Source organism: Procambarus clarkii, chromosome 89 (assembly GCF_040958095.1).
Source record: "Procambarus clarkii isolate CNS0578487 chromosome 89, FALCON_Pclarkii_2.0, whole genome shotgun sequence".
NCBI lineage: Eukaryota > Metazoa > Arthropoda > Malacostraca > Decapoda > Cambaridae > Procambarus > Procambarus clarkii.
The window spans coordinates 8,708,417-8,725,343 of NC_091238.1; the positions used below are offsets into that span (position 1 = coordinate 8,708,417).

The following is a 16,927-nucleotide window of genomic DNA, read 5'->3' on the forward strand; positions in this document are numbered from 1 at the left end:
GTCTAACCAGCCTAAGATCTCCCGTCTGGCCCATGATCGTAAATATGCCACTGTCTTCTCTAATATGTCATGGGCTGATATTCGGGCTTGGGGGCTTTGGCATTCTAACAGAATGGCCCAGTATATGGTTATTGTTCTGGGGCCAAATCAGTTGTGTGTGGCTTTGGGATGTGTCACCTGGCCTGGTTTCTCTTCTTCGTCGTTAGTGCCTGCCACCTCTCCTCCTTCCTTTCTTGTTCTCTGTGGTTAGATTAGCTTCAGGAAGCCACAAGGGGTTTCCTCTAGAAACCCAGCAGTGAATATAATGAAATGCCTGTGGCTCCCTGCCCTCTCTCCCATGTTCCAGGTTCATTGGTTGATCATGAGTTTGTTCTTCAGGTTGAGAATTGATTTCGGGAGTCGACTAAAAGCTGGAGCCAGGCTGCCTGGTGGTGGTAATCGGTACTAATGAGTTTCAAGCTCGTTTGGGTGAATCCCTTGTGTGACTTGTTTTCAGTAGTTGCTTGGCAGCTTTTTGAGACTTCATTTTTGGTGAAGCCTCTAGTTGTCTGTAAAGCTGCACTGACTTTCTGGATGCTTTTTCTTGTGAGGTGGCAGATTGTCACCTGCTCTCTGTGCCTGTGTTCTGGCTCTAGCTCTGGTCCCCGGAAGCCAATCAAAACTAACCGCAGTTGATGTGACCTTTTAGTATGAAGCAATCTCAGGAGATAGCTTCAGGGAGCCACTGGGCTCCTCTAGAAATTGGCATTTCATTACATTCAATGCTGGGTTTTTAACTGCTGTAGCTGAATACATGTATCAGATATTGATAATTGTAAGCAGATCTATAAGAACTTTAAAGCACTTTTAACCTAGTTAGGTAAAGTTTAAGTGGAGTTGTACTCTAGATCGTGTGTTTAATCTAATAAATTAAGTAGCTTCAATATTTCTGTGAAGGTCAAAGTCACTGCTGTATCTTGTGTACCTTGTACTGGAGTATTTTATTCATGGAATTCTTCTTTAAACTGAGTATCATAGTCTATTATATATTACTCTTTGGAATTGTCCTGTACAGTATTTGGTGCTTTATTTTTAGTACAGTATCTAGATGTATTTCTTTAAGGGTTTGGGGTAATTTATAGTAAAGATAATGTAACTATTTTGTCTTTAAAACCGACTGATTATGACCCTGTGATTTAATTTACATAATTTATAGAAAATTATATTTGTTAGTATAACAATTTTAAATGGCCTATGTATGAGGAATCATGCTTAAATTAAACCTTAAATAAAGATATATTAATAAAAAGTCTAAAGTTTTCATTCTAACAAATGAATCTTGAATTTGGTTTAGAACGTTTTGCTTAGAGTTAATGTTATAACATGTCTTTCTGTAGCATGAACAAAAAAACCCTGCTATGTGGTGACTTTTTTTTTTCGTATATAAGAGGCGTGTGTTAATTTTGTTCTGGTTGTGTTATTTGGTGTGATCTGTACTATAAAAATATGTTTCTCATTGTGCTCTGCTTGTCACCCACAAGCCTGAGGCTAATTTGTGCTGCATTCTTCTGCTCACATTAAAAATGGCTTACATAGACTAATTGGCATAATATATATTGACATTAGATGACTTGTATTTGTGAGTGGTTAAACCAGTGGTGTAGATTACTCTGTAATGTAGAAGTATCTGGGCAATTACTACATTTCAGAAATAAAGTTTGTAATATGGTTGGATTTTGTTTACTAATTGTACGTTTCAGGCATATGAAACTTACATATATATATGTTGAGGTGTTATAGTTGATATTTTCTGGCATGCTCCTGTAGACACAAACGTGTCACGTCCAAGACTGTACATTATCAGTAACTGTTTAATCCTACTATATTTTACACTGGATTGATTAGTTATCTTATGTTCATGCCAGAGACAGCTTTTAAACAATAGTGATGATTACAAAAATGAGTTATTAAACAAAAGACAATAAATATTAAATACTGTAAATATATATGAAACAAAATGTTTGCTAGTCAGCATAGTTCTTTAATATATAAATTTTATTTATTAAAAAGTGAGGCTGAAGACTTTTGTGTAAGTTTACACTGATGTGTTCTTTCCAAAATTTGCTTTAAATTTCTTAATAAATCATGCAATAATGTTGCTTCAATCTTGCTTGCTTTAAGGTCATCAGTTTGAGCCAGTGTTCAAGGTTTGTTCCTGTTCATTAATTAATGCTGTATTAAGTGTGAACATATTTCATGACTAGTATTAATTTTCTCAATGTAGTCTAGCATGTAAATATTGTATTCATTTTATGATTTTGTCTTTAGTTTTCTCAGTTATAATAAGTAAGTTTTCTATTCTGGTAAATGAATTAACATTTTATTCATGGTGAGGTACTTATTCACAAGATTATCTTCAACCGAGATTAATTTGCATTTTGTATTTCAGACAGGAGGATCACCATACAACACCATCCATTGTCTGAGCTTGGAAGGTTGGGACACATGCACGGTGAGGCACAACAGGTATGTTCAGGGTTCATGGTGAGGCACAACAGGTATGTTCAGGGTTCATGGTGAGGCACAACAGGTATGTTCAGGGTTCATGGTGAGGCACAACAGGTATGTTCAGAGTTCATGGTGAGGCACAACAGGTATGTTCAGGGTTCACGGTGAGGCACAACAGGTATGTTCAGGGTTCATGGTGAGGCACAACAGGTATGTTCAGGGTTCATGGTGAGGCACAACAGGTATGTTCAGGGTTCATGGTGAGGCACAACAGGTATGTTCAGGGTTCATGGTGAGGCACAACAGGTATGTTCAGGGTTCATGGTGAGGCACAACAGGTATGTTCAGGGTTCATGGTGAGGCACAACAGGTATGTTCAGGGTTCATGGTGAGGCACAACAGGTATGTTCAGGGTTCATGGTGAGGCACAACAGATATGTTCAGGGTTCATCCTTATCCGCCCATCCTGGGTGCAATTCCTTAACTGTAGCCTATGTTTAACGCAACAGTAAAATGTGTACTTGGTTGTAACAACGATTCTTCGCGGCGGGAATTGTATTCCAGGGACCTGCCCGAAACGCTATGCATACTAGTGGCAGTTCAAGAATGTAACAACTCTTGTACTGTATATATCTCAAAAAAAAAAAAAAAGAAGTCAGTTTGGATAGTTTCATGGAGCCTCTGGGGCTCACCCAGAAAATGGCGTTTCATTTCATTCAACGCTGGTTTTCTGAGAGGAGCTCCTTCAGCTCCCTAGAGCTATCGGGCTGATATGTAATTCAATAGACCAGGGCATTAGTCATAGGAGTTTAGCCTACTGGGGACCACGGGCCAGAACCTAGACCCCTCAGAGAGGCACAGGGAACAATGGCCCTGGAAAACCCCTGTGGTTATGGGTTTTCCTTATCTGCCATCAACTGGGGTTATGCACTCAGATAGCTACTGTAGGCATAAAAAAAAAAACCCCACATGGTAAGAAAATTGCAACCGAAAACCGAACAGAAGCAGAACTCCCTCCAATCCCAAGGAAACGAGCAAACATTTCACTACCTCATTGAATCGCTCATCCTCGCAGCCCCCCCCCCCTCATCCCTGGAGGGGGAGGGGAGAGCCCCGGCACCCTAGCCATTCCAGTTCATCAGCTAATGCAATCCATGGTGGTCGTCATTGCTGGCTTCAATTTCTCTGCAGTGTTTTCCTTAGTGGTGCCTTCTGCTTTTTGTGGTGTGGTGGCCAGGTGTACCTGAAGTGTATCGGGGATGCATGCGCTTAGGGCAACCTTCCCTAAGTTCCCTGTGAGTACTACCCTTGCATGCTAGGGTACTCTTCCCTGGTGCATTTGGGAAACCATTTCTGTAGGGGTTTCTGTGGAGAGCCCCTTCGGCTGCCCAGAGCCATATCGGACTGATGTGCATATGTTAGACCGTGCCAACAGTCAATCAATGGAGTTCTAGGCCTACCTGGGACCAGCACCAGAACCTGGGCCCCTCAAGAGAGGCACGAGGAGCAATGGCTTATTGTCACCCCCCATGTAATTGGAAGCAGTTTATGTCTGTCATCTACCAGGTCAGGTACCCAGAAAGCTCAGTTCAAGAGGCTGTTATGTTTGTGACAGTCATTGACCGGGGCATTTGGCTTCAGATTTGCTATTCTTTTCCCTGCTGGAGCTATCTTCGAACTGGCTCGCAGAGGACGTGGAAGAGCTAGGTTCCGGGCTGGTGTCCGGTGCGCTTGTCTCGGCAGCTCGGGCGTCGGCTGCACTGTTGAAGTTGTATGCGCCGATTCTGAAGGAACGGTGTCTCTGTTGTTTGCTTCTCGTCTCGCATGACGACAGACAATGCTCGTCCACTCTTTGGAATCTGCTTGGGCCTTGGCTCTTAGATTTTTGTCGCCCTTTTGTCCATTGCTGTTTGCAGTGTGTGCGGTAGTGCATTTTCTGCAGGCGCCTATGTCTAGTTGCTGGCCTATTTTGGACTTGTTGGTTCTCTGGGTGGGCTGTGGTGGTCCTGCCCAGAAGGACCAAGGCCCTGTTTTTGTTGACTTAGGCCTCTGGGGGTCGGGTAGGGGAGCTTCATATTCTCCTCCGGTGCAGGGGTTTCTGCTCTTTTGATCCTGGGAGTTGGTTTGTATGTTTGCAGTCTTCTCCATCTTTTCTGGCGAAGAATGAGATGACTGCTTTCCGGAGGGATCCTTGGGTCATTGATGCTTGGTTGGTTCGGCCGCGAGTGCATCATGCGTTGTGTCCGGTTGCGGCTCTTTGCTGTTACCTGCATGCCACGGGTGGGGTAGCTGGGGATGCGCTTTGGGTTGATCCAGTTTCCCTCGTTTCCTGTTCCAGGGCTCGGGTCTCCCAGGTTGTCCGCAGGGTTATTAAGTCTTGTCAGCCTGCAGTCTATCCTCGCGCCCATGACGTTCGGAAATTTGCAACTTTGGCTGCCATGTTTGGTAATATGTCTTGGGCTCATATTGAGGTGCGGGGATTTTGGAGATCGAACAGGGTCCTGGCCGTCCGTTATTTGGTGAACGCGCCTGCTCCTGGGCATTCTTGTGTTGCTTTGGGTCATAGGTTGCAGCCAGTTGTCTCGACTTCGTGTTGAGGAATTTGTGGCAGCTGCCTCCTGGGTAAGTCCCTATTTTCTTTCTCTTTGGGTATTTAGCTCCAGGGAGCTGTAGGGGCTTCCCACAGAAAACCAGCATTGAATGAAATGAATAACCTTTTTCGGGGTGAGCCTCGGAAGCTCCCGGGCAACCCTCTCTCCTACTGGTCGGCATTTTTTTCGCGTTGTTTGAAACTTGGCTTCCGAACTGGAGTGCTAGGCAGCCAGTGCGGTGAGGTCCGAGGGGCCCCCCCTCCCCGAGAGGGGAGGGGAGGTCTGTGCGGACAAGCAGCGCGGCAGTAAAGTGTGATGTTTGCTTGTTTTCTTGGGATTGTAGGGAGTTTCTACCTCTATGTTTGTTTTTTTGTTTTAATTTCTTACCATGTGGGGTTTGTTTTGTTATGCCTACCTTTCTGGGTGCCTAACCCCAGTCGATGGCAGATAAGAAAAAACCCCACTCACAAGGGGGTCTTACAGGGCCATTGCTCCCTGAAACCTCTCGGAAGGGGGCCAAGTTCCGGCTCTGGTCCCTGGTAGGTCTAAACTCCATAGCTAATGTCCCAGTCTAATATAAAGTACATTAGCCCGATAAGCTCCAGGGAGCCTCCAGGAAGCCTCCAGGGCTCACCGAGAAAATGCCGTTGCATTACATTTAACACTGGTTTGTTTGGTTCTCCTTGTGTAGAAATCCTTATGTAACACTTCCTATGTGGGTATGCTTATGTAGAAATAATTTCTTAATTTCTACACTATTTCTATATAGTAGAAATGATTTCTCATTTCTACATAAGGATATGAGTAATCAGTTCATTACTGACAATTCCTGTGGATAATCTAATGATATTGTACAATATTTTGGAAAATTTTAATGTTATTAATACTTTTGTTTGCAGATCCAACTCTGAAGGATCACTGTCAGAAGCTGCAAGACCTTCTCAAGAGGTAGACTTACCAGCCCTGGAGTCAACTGACACACTCCAGAAAACTTCAGCCAGGTATTAATGCATTTTCGTCTTTCATTTACTTTTCATAATAATTAAAGAATTTATCTTACCACCTTTATTGTTAAGGAACAACAAAGTGAGACTATCAAGTTCTTTTCTTGAAGCTGTTGCTACTTCCAGCTAGTTTAAGATAGCTTTCATAATTCATTAGAAAAAAGCAGTGTGAAACTTCAAGTAATCATATTTATGGGAGCATGGCACTGTTTTGGCACACCAGCCTTTAACATGAACATGTTAATGTGACTGAAGGCATGCATGACTGGTGGCAAGAAGGTGGAGGTACATTTGGAGGCTGGGTTCCATCTATTGTATGGAGGTTGTCAGTGTGCACACACACACACACTCTGAGCTAGCCCACGTGGTTGCTTTATTAGGAAGTGGCTCATTTCTCCGGTGGACAGAAGAGGTACATCTAAGCAACTGGTAACATTTCCTCCCTGTCATGATAGGGATCTCTACAAGGTGACCACCATGCCCTTGGCTCACCTGGTGATATCATGCCAGTCTGAGATTATTTTCCTGGAACTGCAGGATGTTTAGGGATCCATATGCAGTTTAGGGACTGTCAGGGGGTTTCAAGGAGAACTCACCACTTACCACCTTTGATGAAACATGGTGCAAGCTTCAGCACTAGGAGATCCAAATTATGACCTACCTAGATGATTTATTTCTTTTGGCTCCCAGCCACTGTACTAATCTGCTAGCCAGGGATTCCATTCCTCATGTGCTTATTAAGTTTGGTTTCTCTTTCACTTTGAGAAATCCCTGTTACAGCCAGGCCCCCCTCCTGCCTTGCCAGTGGTTCAGATTGTTAGGATATAAGAATGACCTCTATCCTGCTACAGTCTATGTTGCTTCTAGGCACCAATATCTGCTTGCTAATGTGCAGATGCTAGCTTTCCTGTTGTGAGCTCAAGACGCTACAGGGACACCTGAACTTTCCCTTCATAATATACCCTATAGGCCTAGTTTGGTGTAGTAGTTGAATTGAATAGTGCATACTTTGAAAGGCTTTTGGAAGATTTCTCATTTCTACTTTTCTGAGGGAGCCCCTTGTGGCTCCGTGAAGCTACCATCTCTGATGTTGTGCCAACTACTAGTTACCATCAGCCGTGGAGTTATCTGGTTCACTGAGGATCCAAAGCCTTCCTTCCTTTATTGGTCCCCTTTCAGAGGCACAGGGAGCTGTGGCACTTATGTATACTTTATTTAGGATAATTAGGATAATAAAGAGCTATTAAAACACTGGTTTTTAGAAATGATTTATTAATCTGAAACTTTCAAAGTCATGGGTCACTGAACTATGACAACACACACGAAGGAAACCAAGTGAGGTTTACAGTACAGTATTCCCTTATCTGTTCACCCTCACTCATCTTGTTTCATCACAGAAAATGTCTATAAGGAGATTTTACCACATGTAGCTAGCTAATCACGCTTCAGCCTTTAAATTAATTTACAAAAATCCGGTGGATCCGGTCGGCCGAGTGGACAGCACGCTGGACTTGTGATCCTGTGGTCCCGGGTTCGATCCCGGGCGCCAGCGAGAAGCAATGGGCAGAGTTTCTTTCACCCTATGCCCCTGTTACCTAGCAGTAAAATAGGTACCTGGGTGTTAATTAGCTGTCATGGGCTGCTTCCTGGAGTTGGAGGCCTGGTCGAGGACCGGGCCGCGGGGACACTAAAAAAGCCCTGAAATCATCTCAAGATAACCTCAAGATATCCTCAAGATACGTGTGCCACAAATCAGTGAACAAAAATCATGGAAACTCAGTTCACTTGTGTGGACCATTCTGGCTGGTGTTTGGTTAATATGCTTCACTTGTTGTGTGGACCATTCTGGCTGATGTTTGGTTCATATGGTTCACTTGTTGTGTGGTCCATTTGTGTGATCCAACTTGTCTTATGAAGGAATTATTAATTGTAATCTGTGATAGAATGAGAAAGTTTTCTACCACTCTGTGAACTCTGTCCCAACATCGTAAGCTTATGGGCCACTTGTGAACCACTTGTGGACCACTTGTGCGGTCCACTTGTGTGATTTACTTGTGTGGTCCACTTGCGTGATCCACTTGTGTGATCCACTTGTATAATCTAACTTGTCATATGAGGGAATTATTAATTGTAATCTGTGATAGAATTGGAAAGTTTTCCACCAGTCTGTGAACTCTGTCTCGAGATTGTAAACATATCTAAACATCCCCTGTTTTGGGGAACCATTGTTTATCGAACCAGGTGAGTAAATCCGTCCTGAAAAGTGTGCAAACTAGCCGGAGATTTGTTGAATCGGGGTACGTTGAATCAAGGTTGTACTGTACTGACGGTTTTGGCCTCCACCACCTTCTCACTTAACTTGTTCCAACCGTCTACCACTCTGTTTACAAAAATAAATTTTCTTATATTTCTCCGGCAGCTTTGTTTCGTTTGTTTAAATCTATGACCTCTTGTCCTTGAAGTTCCGGGTCTCAGCAATTCTTCCCTATCAATTTTACTACAGTATTACTATTTTGTATGTAGTGATGATATTGCCTCTCTTTCTGTGGGGAGCCCCTACGGCTGCCTGGAGCTTATCGGGCTAATGTATGTTATATTAGACCGGGACATTAGCTAAGGAGTTCAGACCTATCAGGGACCAGTGCCAGAACCTGACCCATTCAGAGAGATTTCAGGGAGCAATGGCCCTGGAAAACCCCCTTGTGGTTGGGGTTTTCCTTATCTGCCATCTACCCAGGTCAGGCACCCAGAAAGGTAGGCATAACAAAACAAACCCCACATGGTAAAAAACTAAAACAAAAAACCGAACAGAGGTAGAAACTCCCTACAATTCCAAGGAAACAAGCAAAGAAGCGAACATCACTCTTTACTGCCGCGCCGGTCGTCCACGCAGCCTTCCCCGCCCCAAGAGGGGGAGGGTGGAGCCCCGGATCTACCGTTCCAGCTGCCTAGCATCAGTTCGTAAGCTAATGTCAACGGGATAGACGCTTCTCTGGCCTCAGTTTCCTAGGCGGTGTTTGCCTTGTGTGGCATTCACTGCCGTGTGTTGTGTTGTGCGGTGGCCAGGAGTACCTCATCAGCGCCGGGGCTGCATACGCTTAGGGGCTTCTTTCCCTAAGCGCCCTGTGAGTACTGCCCCTGCGTGACAGGGTTATCTTCCCTGGGGCGTTCAGGAACCATTCCCGTAGAGGTTCTTGCTGCTCGGCAATTGCCTCACCTTTGGGGCCAGCTGGAGCTTTGGGCCCTTATTTGGCCCTGGGTAAGGATTGGTATTGTGCTGGTTAGGGCGTCAAGGTGTTGCGCGACCTGCCACCTAAGCGGCGACTGGTTCCTATTGCCTCTGGAAACGGTGTACTCTTGCGGGGTTTTTCTTTTGTTTTTATTTTCAGTTGCCTGGTGGGGGTCTGCCCAGTGTGGCTATAGTTCCACTGGTAGTGTTTGGTGACCCTCTGCAAGGCCCCCTTGATTGTACACGTCGCAGAGGTTGTCAGTGCTATCCTCTACCCTCTTTGTTATTTTTGGGTTTCTTAACCGGTTAGCAACACCTTGCCCGGACTTCCCGTAGCAGTTAGCCTATGGGCCCTGGAAACCCCTGTCTGGGCTTGGTAGACCATTGAATGTGTCTTCCGGGTTCCAACCTGTCTTGTACGGGATCGTTGGTTGCTGTGCCCTTGTCTCCGGGTGACAGTCGCCACTTTTACCTTCGTCATGTTGCCTGTTGGGTCACTGACACCTTGACCCGGAGTCTTGCGAGAGATATTCTCTACTTGTTCTCCAGTACTCTCCTGATGTTATTACTGTTCAGAGTACAGGCGGCATTCGTGTTGCAAGCTAGGTTAGGTTGCTGCAACACGCTAGGTTGGTTTCCCAATCGGATGTCCCGAGGCCACCCCGTTTTGGTTAGGTGCTGTTCGCCTCTTTCCCACCCTGTTCTCGGCTCCTGACCGTCTGCGGGTTTCGGAGTCGGGTCGGGGTTTAGTTGGGGCCAAGTCTCAGGCGGTTTTCAGGGGCTGTCCCGTTCGGGTTGGGGACGGAGGTTTTCGAGCTTTTTCCTCCTGCCGAGGCTTGTGGGTCTTACCAGCGGCCCTTTCTTGCTGCCTTTCCCATGGACTCTTCCTTTTCTTTAAGGGCGGAGGGCTTGGAGGATGGCTCTGCCCCGGGGCCTCTGTTGCTGGTTCCCGGGGCTGTGGGGGATGCCTGCTAGCAGTTCTGGGGCGATTTGCCCCTGTCTGGGTTTTCTGCTTTTGGGCGGAGTTTTTCGCCCATCCAGTCTGCTTGCTTCCCACTTTTGCTGGCGTGTTTTCGTATCTTTTGTGTCGGTCATAGCCCTCTGTTCTGGTGGCCATTTTCTTCTGCTGGTTTCCCGGCGTGGCCACCAGGGCGGCGTTGCGGTTTGTTTACATGCGCCTGGATGTGCGAGCGAGCTTCTTGGGTGAATTTTTCACCCTTTTTCACCCTTTTCATGGACGCCTCGTCTCTTGCCTGGGGTTTTGTGACCAGCGCTCACCAGGCTGGTCAGGGGTATTGGGCTCCGTCCTTCCTTTGGGCTCACAGCACGGTTCGGGAGTTTGCGATTGTGTGGTAGGCAAGAGCAGACAGTGTGTAAGCTAGGGCAGCTACTGAGGCAGAAGCCACACAGGGGGGCATTTCATTACACTCAAAACTCTTTATTATTACATTATAACGTTTACATTTTTTCAAAATTCCATGTGTACAAACTTGAGATAGATAATCAATTGATTGACTCTCAGAAAGCACTCTAAGAGTGCTTTCTTGTTATACTGTACTTTTTTAATATCTTAATATCTTAGGTTATAAGATTGTTTATTAGAAAACTAATATCGAGTTGTCAAATATGGTGTCAGTTTAAATAAAACATTTATTTTTCATAAAGATTTTTGGACTGCAATAGAAGTCAGCAGTTTGACGAGATGAAGCGAGCATATGCAGACATTCTTTACCGTTGGGGTCTACTTCAGCAGCGAGCGATGGTAAACATTCTTCATTTGTACCCTTTGCCTACTTTGTATATCTTCTCATATTCTATATTTCGGTGTACCATATTGCACTTTCAGGAAATTGAAACATCTTCAATCTATCAAAATGATGCACAGTGGCACCTCGATTTACGATTGCCCCGACTTACAATAATTTCGAGTTAAGATGTAAATTTGATCGAAAAATGCGACTCGACTTACAATAGTGTCGTCGACTAACGATATTTGTTGGTACACGTTTGGGTCGACCAAGCGCGTTGTTCCCAGTCACGCAGGCCGACCTGCCCCAATTTACTAGAGCTGCCCACTTAGTGACGATCACCCCTATAAGAAATTCCGTTTTTGTGGTGATTTTTTTGCTTTTTTGAACATAAAACTGATTATTATATATCATGCCATGGGTCCCAAGAAAGTCAGTGGTAAGGTTCAACATATGAAAACACAGGTAAGAATTACCATAGAGGAAAAGCAAGAGATCATATGTAAACATGAAAATGGTACTAGTGTTGTTGAACTAGCTAGGCAGTACAATAAATCTTCAGAGGAGGCAGCGGGGCGGCATTAGAGAATGTCACTTTCTCATTAATTAAGAAAATGTGTGCAATATGGGAAGGACTGCAAAGCTTTGCTAAAAAGAATCACCCAGATAAAGCTGTAACAGCCCATTACATTGATATTTTTAATGACAATGTGATGCCTCACTACAGACAAATGTTGGAAAGAACGGAAAAACAATCTTCAACGGAACTATTTCTAGTGAGAAAATCAAGCATTGAGCCAGAAGCAGGTCCTAGTGGTATGCAGGCAAAACGTGCCAATATGTGTACCCCAGAGAAGTCCTTACTGCCTGATGTTATAATGGAAGGTGACTCCACTTCCTAACAGTAACACCTCTCCTCCTTCCCCCTCCTCACCATCTTCCATACGCCATCAAGAGTCTTCCATAAAGGTAAGATAAACATATGTACTGTATTGGAGTTAGAGAAAAAAATTGTATTCAGTATAAAATGTATTTTTAAGTTAATATTTTTGAGGGTGTGGAACGGATTAATTCAATTCCCTTTATTTCTTATGGGAAAAATCGTTTCGACTTACGATATTTCGACTTACGATTCGTCTCTGGGAACGGATTACCATCGTAAATCGAGGCCCCACTGTATGTCCTTTTTCACTTTAGCAAATTTTAGTAAATTTGAGGAGGTTCTTCTCTTCATTACATAGTTTATGGTTTATTTTGATAAATGTCTCATCATAATTCACTTCAATAACCAATACAAATAAATATTTACAGATCTTGAAGTATCTGCAAGTCCAGCCACCAGCTCATAAAGGAGTGGAGTTCCAGACTGACTGTGTTCATTGTGGTCAGTCTGCCAAAGGACCGCAGTGTCTCTACTGTCGACGTTTTTCCTTCAGCTGTGCAATATGCCATGTTGCTGTAAAAGGTATGCTCTTTCATTCGAGTTTTATTAGCTAACAGTAACATAGTGTTGTTAGGGCTGACATCTCATTAGCTGCTTAGTGCTTAACCACTGTACTGCACACAGTGATGTCATGGAGAAAGCGTGTGCACCAACTAGCACATCATTTTTGTTAGTACTATATATCTTAAGATTCAAAACTCTCGCAGATACATAGGGCTAACATCCTTTTCCTGAGGACTCTAATAAACAGATGCCATCTTAAAAAAAAATTGTCTGCATCCATCCAGGAAGCCAAAACCACCAGTAGTTTCATACCTTTATGTGACAAAGAGTACTGGGAAGATGGAACACCATGAGAGTAGCTCTCATCCTGTCACTACACTTAGGTATTTACACACTATCAGACTCCAAGACACTTCCACACACGCTATCTGACCATTGGACACTTCCACACGCTATCTGACCATTGGACACTTCCACACGCTATCTGACCATTGGACACTTCCACACGCTATCTGACCATTGGGCACTTCCACACGCTATCTGACCATTGGACACTTCCACACGCTATCTGACCATTGGACACTTTCACTCACACACACACACACACACACAAATTCAAAATTTTTTTTCATTCAAAAAAGATTGATTCAAAATTGATTCAAAAAAGGGATTCAAAAGGTGACACCCCTAGGGTCAACACTTGCAGCAGAGGAGCTCCAGCATATTTCAACAATCCTAAGTATTGTAGTACAGGTTGATGGTAGTGAGTGGTGTCCCAGAGAACATAAAGGTATAGTGCTCTTGAAAAATAGGTGAGATAACAGGAAAGTGCTAAGGGAAGTGAAGAATCGGATGAGAAAAAGTTGCCCTAGTGTTTACAGTGCAGAGAAGAACATTCAAGATGGCCACTGGCAAGGGGAAAAACAAAACAGAGCTTGATTTTGAGGGATTCAATGAAGAAAGCATTGATATTAGTAGTCTACATAACAAGTTGGTAAATTTAGATACTATAGTGAACTCTCATGTAGAAATAATTAGTAAATTGAAAGAAAGTAATGACCATTTGAATAGCAAAGTTTTATGTCTTGAGGGTTTAGTGAAAGACTTGCGCAAGGATAAGAATCAATTGGAAACAAATTGCAAAGCCATGGAAGAAGAAAATAAACTCTTAAAAATAGCTTTGGAAGAAGTTAAAGTAAATTTAAACATAAATGACTACAATAGGTTAAGCAAGGAAATTCAACAGGAGAAACAGCTTTTGTCAGCACAGATGGAGGAAGTTACACAGGGAATAGAACAATGCAAGAAAGATATGCAACTCACTTATGCACAAGTGGCCAAGGAGAAGGAAAAAATAGAAGAAGCAGTAAAGGAAGTCAAACACTGCAGCAACCAAGATAAAACAAACATTAGGCTGGAAGTGAGAAAAGAATTGGCATCTAACCCGAAGTTGGTGCAAAACACAGTTCATCGGAGTAAGTCCCTGATCATTTTTGGCTGCAAAGAAAAGACGATAACATCTAGGTCAGAAAGAGCTGTAGAAGAAGCTAAAGTAGTAGATAAAATTGTTGGCCTCGTGGAAGGTCTTACAAACAGAGAGAATGTGTGCGACTACAGGAGAATAGGCAGGTACGTAAAAGGGAAAGATCGACCTTTGAGGATCACCCTAAACGGTGCCAAACAGATGGAAGAAGTACTAAGGAATGCTAGAAAATTACAAAGTAATGAGGATGGGAAAGGGTGGTCGTTAAGACGAGATCTTTCAAAAGAAGATAGAGAGAAGCTGAAACTGAACCTCGCCGAGGCAAAACATTTAAATGAGAGCAGGAATGAAGAAGAAATAAATTCTTTTTTCTACAAAGTGATAGGGGTAGGCAGGCCAGTTTGTTCGATATGCGTATGGCCGGCCTAGCGCATAGTAGCATGGCGATCATGCCTCAGTTTACCAGTGGCTATCACCTAGTGACAATCGTGTCTGAATTCTTTGTAAAGAATTTCAGTGTTTTTTGGATTTTTAGGTATTTGAACATAAAAATTATTATAAATCTTGCCTTGAGTTCCAAGAAAGTCAGTGGTAAGGTTCAACCTAAGAAAATAGTTGAGTAGAAGCAGGTAGAGGATGTCCCATCCTCATTAAGAAGATGTGTGAAGTATGGGAAGAACTGCAAAGTTTTGTTTAAAAAACTCGCCCAGATAAAGCTGTAGCAGGCCGTTGCATTGACCTTTTAAATGATAATGTGATGTCTTACTACAGACAAGTGTTAAAATGTAGAGAAAAAAAGTGGCTTTAGACAGATTCTTAGTAAGACAAGCAAGCAGTGAACCACAAGCAGGTAATAGTGGTATTCAGGCAAAACGTGCCATAGAATGTACCCCAGAGAAGTCATCACTGCCTGATGTTATAATGGAAGGGGACTTCCCTTCCAAACACTAGCACCTCTCCTCCTTCCCCCTCCACACTGTCTTCCATATGCCAACAAGAGTCATTAGTAAAGGTAAGTAATAACATGTACATATTTTAGTACTGAAGATTTGGGTGAATTATATATAAAATTTACTTTGAAGTTAATTTTTTGGGGAGACTGGAACGGATTAATTCAATTTCCATTATTTCTTATGGGGAAATTCGCTTAAGTTTACGAATATTCGGCTTACAAGCCATCTCTGGGAACGGATTAATTCGTAAGCTGAGGTACCACTGTATTTGATTTTGCTATATTTAAAACTAAACCTAACTTGTAACAGGCTGTACCAAGTATATTAAGAGCGGTTTAAATTCTGTTACCAGCAGTGCCTTGTATAAGAAGGTCATCAACATATATGATTGTGACCCTTGGAGGATACATCTCTGATGCTGATCTGTTCATTAATATATTGAATAAGGAGGAACTTAACACTTTCCCTTGGGGGATACCTAACTGAAATCTGCTTTCCTGAGATATGTATCCTTGGTAATACACCTGACCTTTTCTCCCTTGTAGATAATCTTTTATCCAATGTAGTAATCTTCCTGTTATTCCCAGATTGGCTAATTCATACAAGATTACTTCCCCATTGGCTTTATCAAATGCTGCTTGTAGATCAACAAAAACTCTACACTTGTCATTCACATTAGACAAACACCTTGAGACAGTCCCCAGTTGAATAGGACTTCCTGACAGTAGTATCAAGACCCAAGGAGTAAAATCGGCCCATGTATTCCGGCGGCCCCCTATTGGAGCAGGAATCCAGACATCTGCTCATCATCAAGGTTTCATTAGGAATCACACAGTGGAGTGGTAGTTCATATTCGTTAATAATGGTTTATTATTTTTGTGCTTTATTTATAAAAAAAGATTGCCACATAAATGTCTCCTGAAGGCATCTCCAGTTGCACTGAAGTGGATCTGGTACCAAATAGTTTACCAATTTGACATTACACTACAAGCTTTATAATAAGTAATGAAAAATGTTAAAACATTTTTTCATTTGTTACATACTGTGTGTTAAATTTTATTGTTCTATATTCAAGTTAAACTGAAGCTCAATAGTTGTATTTTTCCTGCAGGAGCCAGCAATTTCTGCGTTGTGTGCGGTCATGGTGGTCATGCATACCATTTGTTGGAGTGGTTTCGTGACCACAACGAGTGTCCTACTGGTTGTGGTTGTGACTGTATTGATGAAATGGATAATCTCTTCAGATGAACAACTTCCTAATTTGAAGAAAGATGTCGCTGAAAATATTTTTTTCAATTACTTCAACTTTTTTCAGTGTTATTTACCCTATGTATTCCTTCTTTTTAATAATGAGGTTCCTAATAGTCACCATGATTATCTTTTTTAATGGCATTTATATTGAACAATTATGATGCCAAATTTTACCATTGTTTAAGTTAGCAGAGAGATGGTTTGATTTTCCATTATTTAAAGTAAAGTTATAATTTATGCATTCATTCACTCCAGTCTTTTGGCCTACACAAAATACCCAGTACAGTACAGCATGTCTTGTGGCAAAGATACACTAGTGTGATGTCTACTGAAGTCAGCTTAACCTTACAATGTTTTGTACATGTCTTATCTTTTGAAAGTGAATGAATCAGAACTACTGATAAGATTTATAAAGGAATAAATGTGTGTGTTTTTGTGTGCCCTTACAAAATAATTGAATAATGTAATGAAGGTCTACTATCACCATCACTAAACTATGCAGTGAGTCATAATGGGGGCACACAGATGGACTGAGATCCTAAACTTATGCCTAGCCCCTAACACCCGATGGTTGAAATATGGTTAAAAGATTTTGCCGTGTGCATCTTGACCAAGATATTTACTAGATTAAGAAATAGTACACTAAATGATATTATGAAGCATTAACTAAAGACAGGAGTGTCAACAATAACAATTTGTTGGACACATTATGCAATAAAAGCTATTAATTCCAT

General features: G+C 42.6%; 1 protein-coding gene across 6 annotated transcripts in view; it reads left to right on the forward strand.

The window, feature by feature from the left end:
• Wdr59 (WD repeat domain 59) overlaps positions 1-16,619 on the forward strand; it is a 241,877-nt gene extending 225,258 nt beyond the window's left edge. For all 6 annotated transcript variants that reach the window (XM_045767261.2, XM_045767260.2, XM_045767262.2 and 3 more), the window contains 5 exons: positions 2,429-2,505; positions 5,978-6,079; positions 10,977-11,073; positions 12,371-12,524; positions 16,054-16,619. In XM_045767261.2, the coding sequence (XP_045623217.1) occupies positions 2,429-2,505; positions 5,978-6,079; positions 10,977-11,073; positions 12,371-12,524; positions 16,054-16,190 (567 nt within the window). In that variant the 3' untranslated portion in view covers positions 16,191-16,619. The remainder of the gene's footprint in view (positions 1-2,428; positions 2,506-5,977; positions 6,080-10,976; positions 11,074-12,370; positions 12,525-16,053) is intronic.
• Positions 16,620-16,927: the final 308 nt, after the last annotated feature.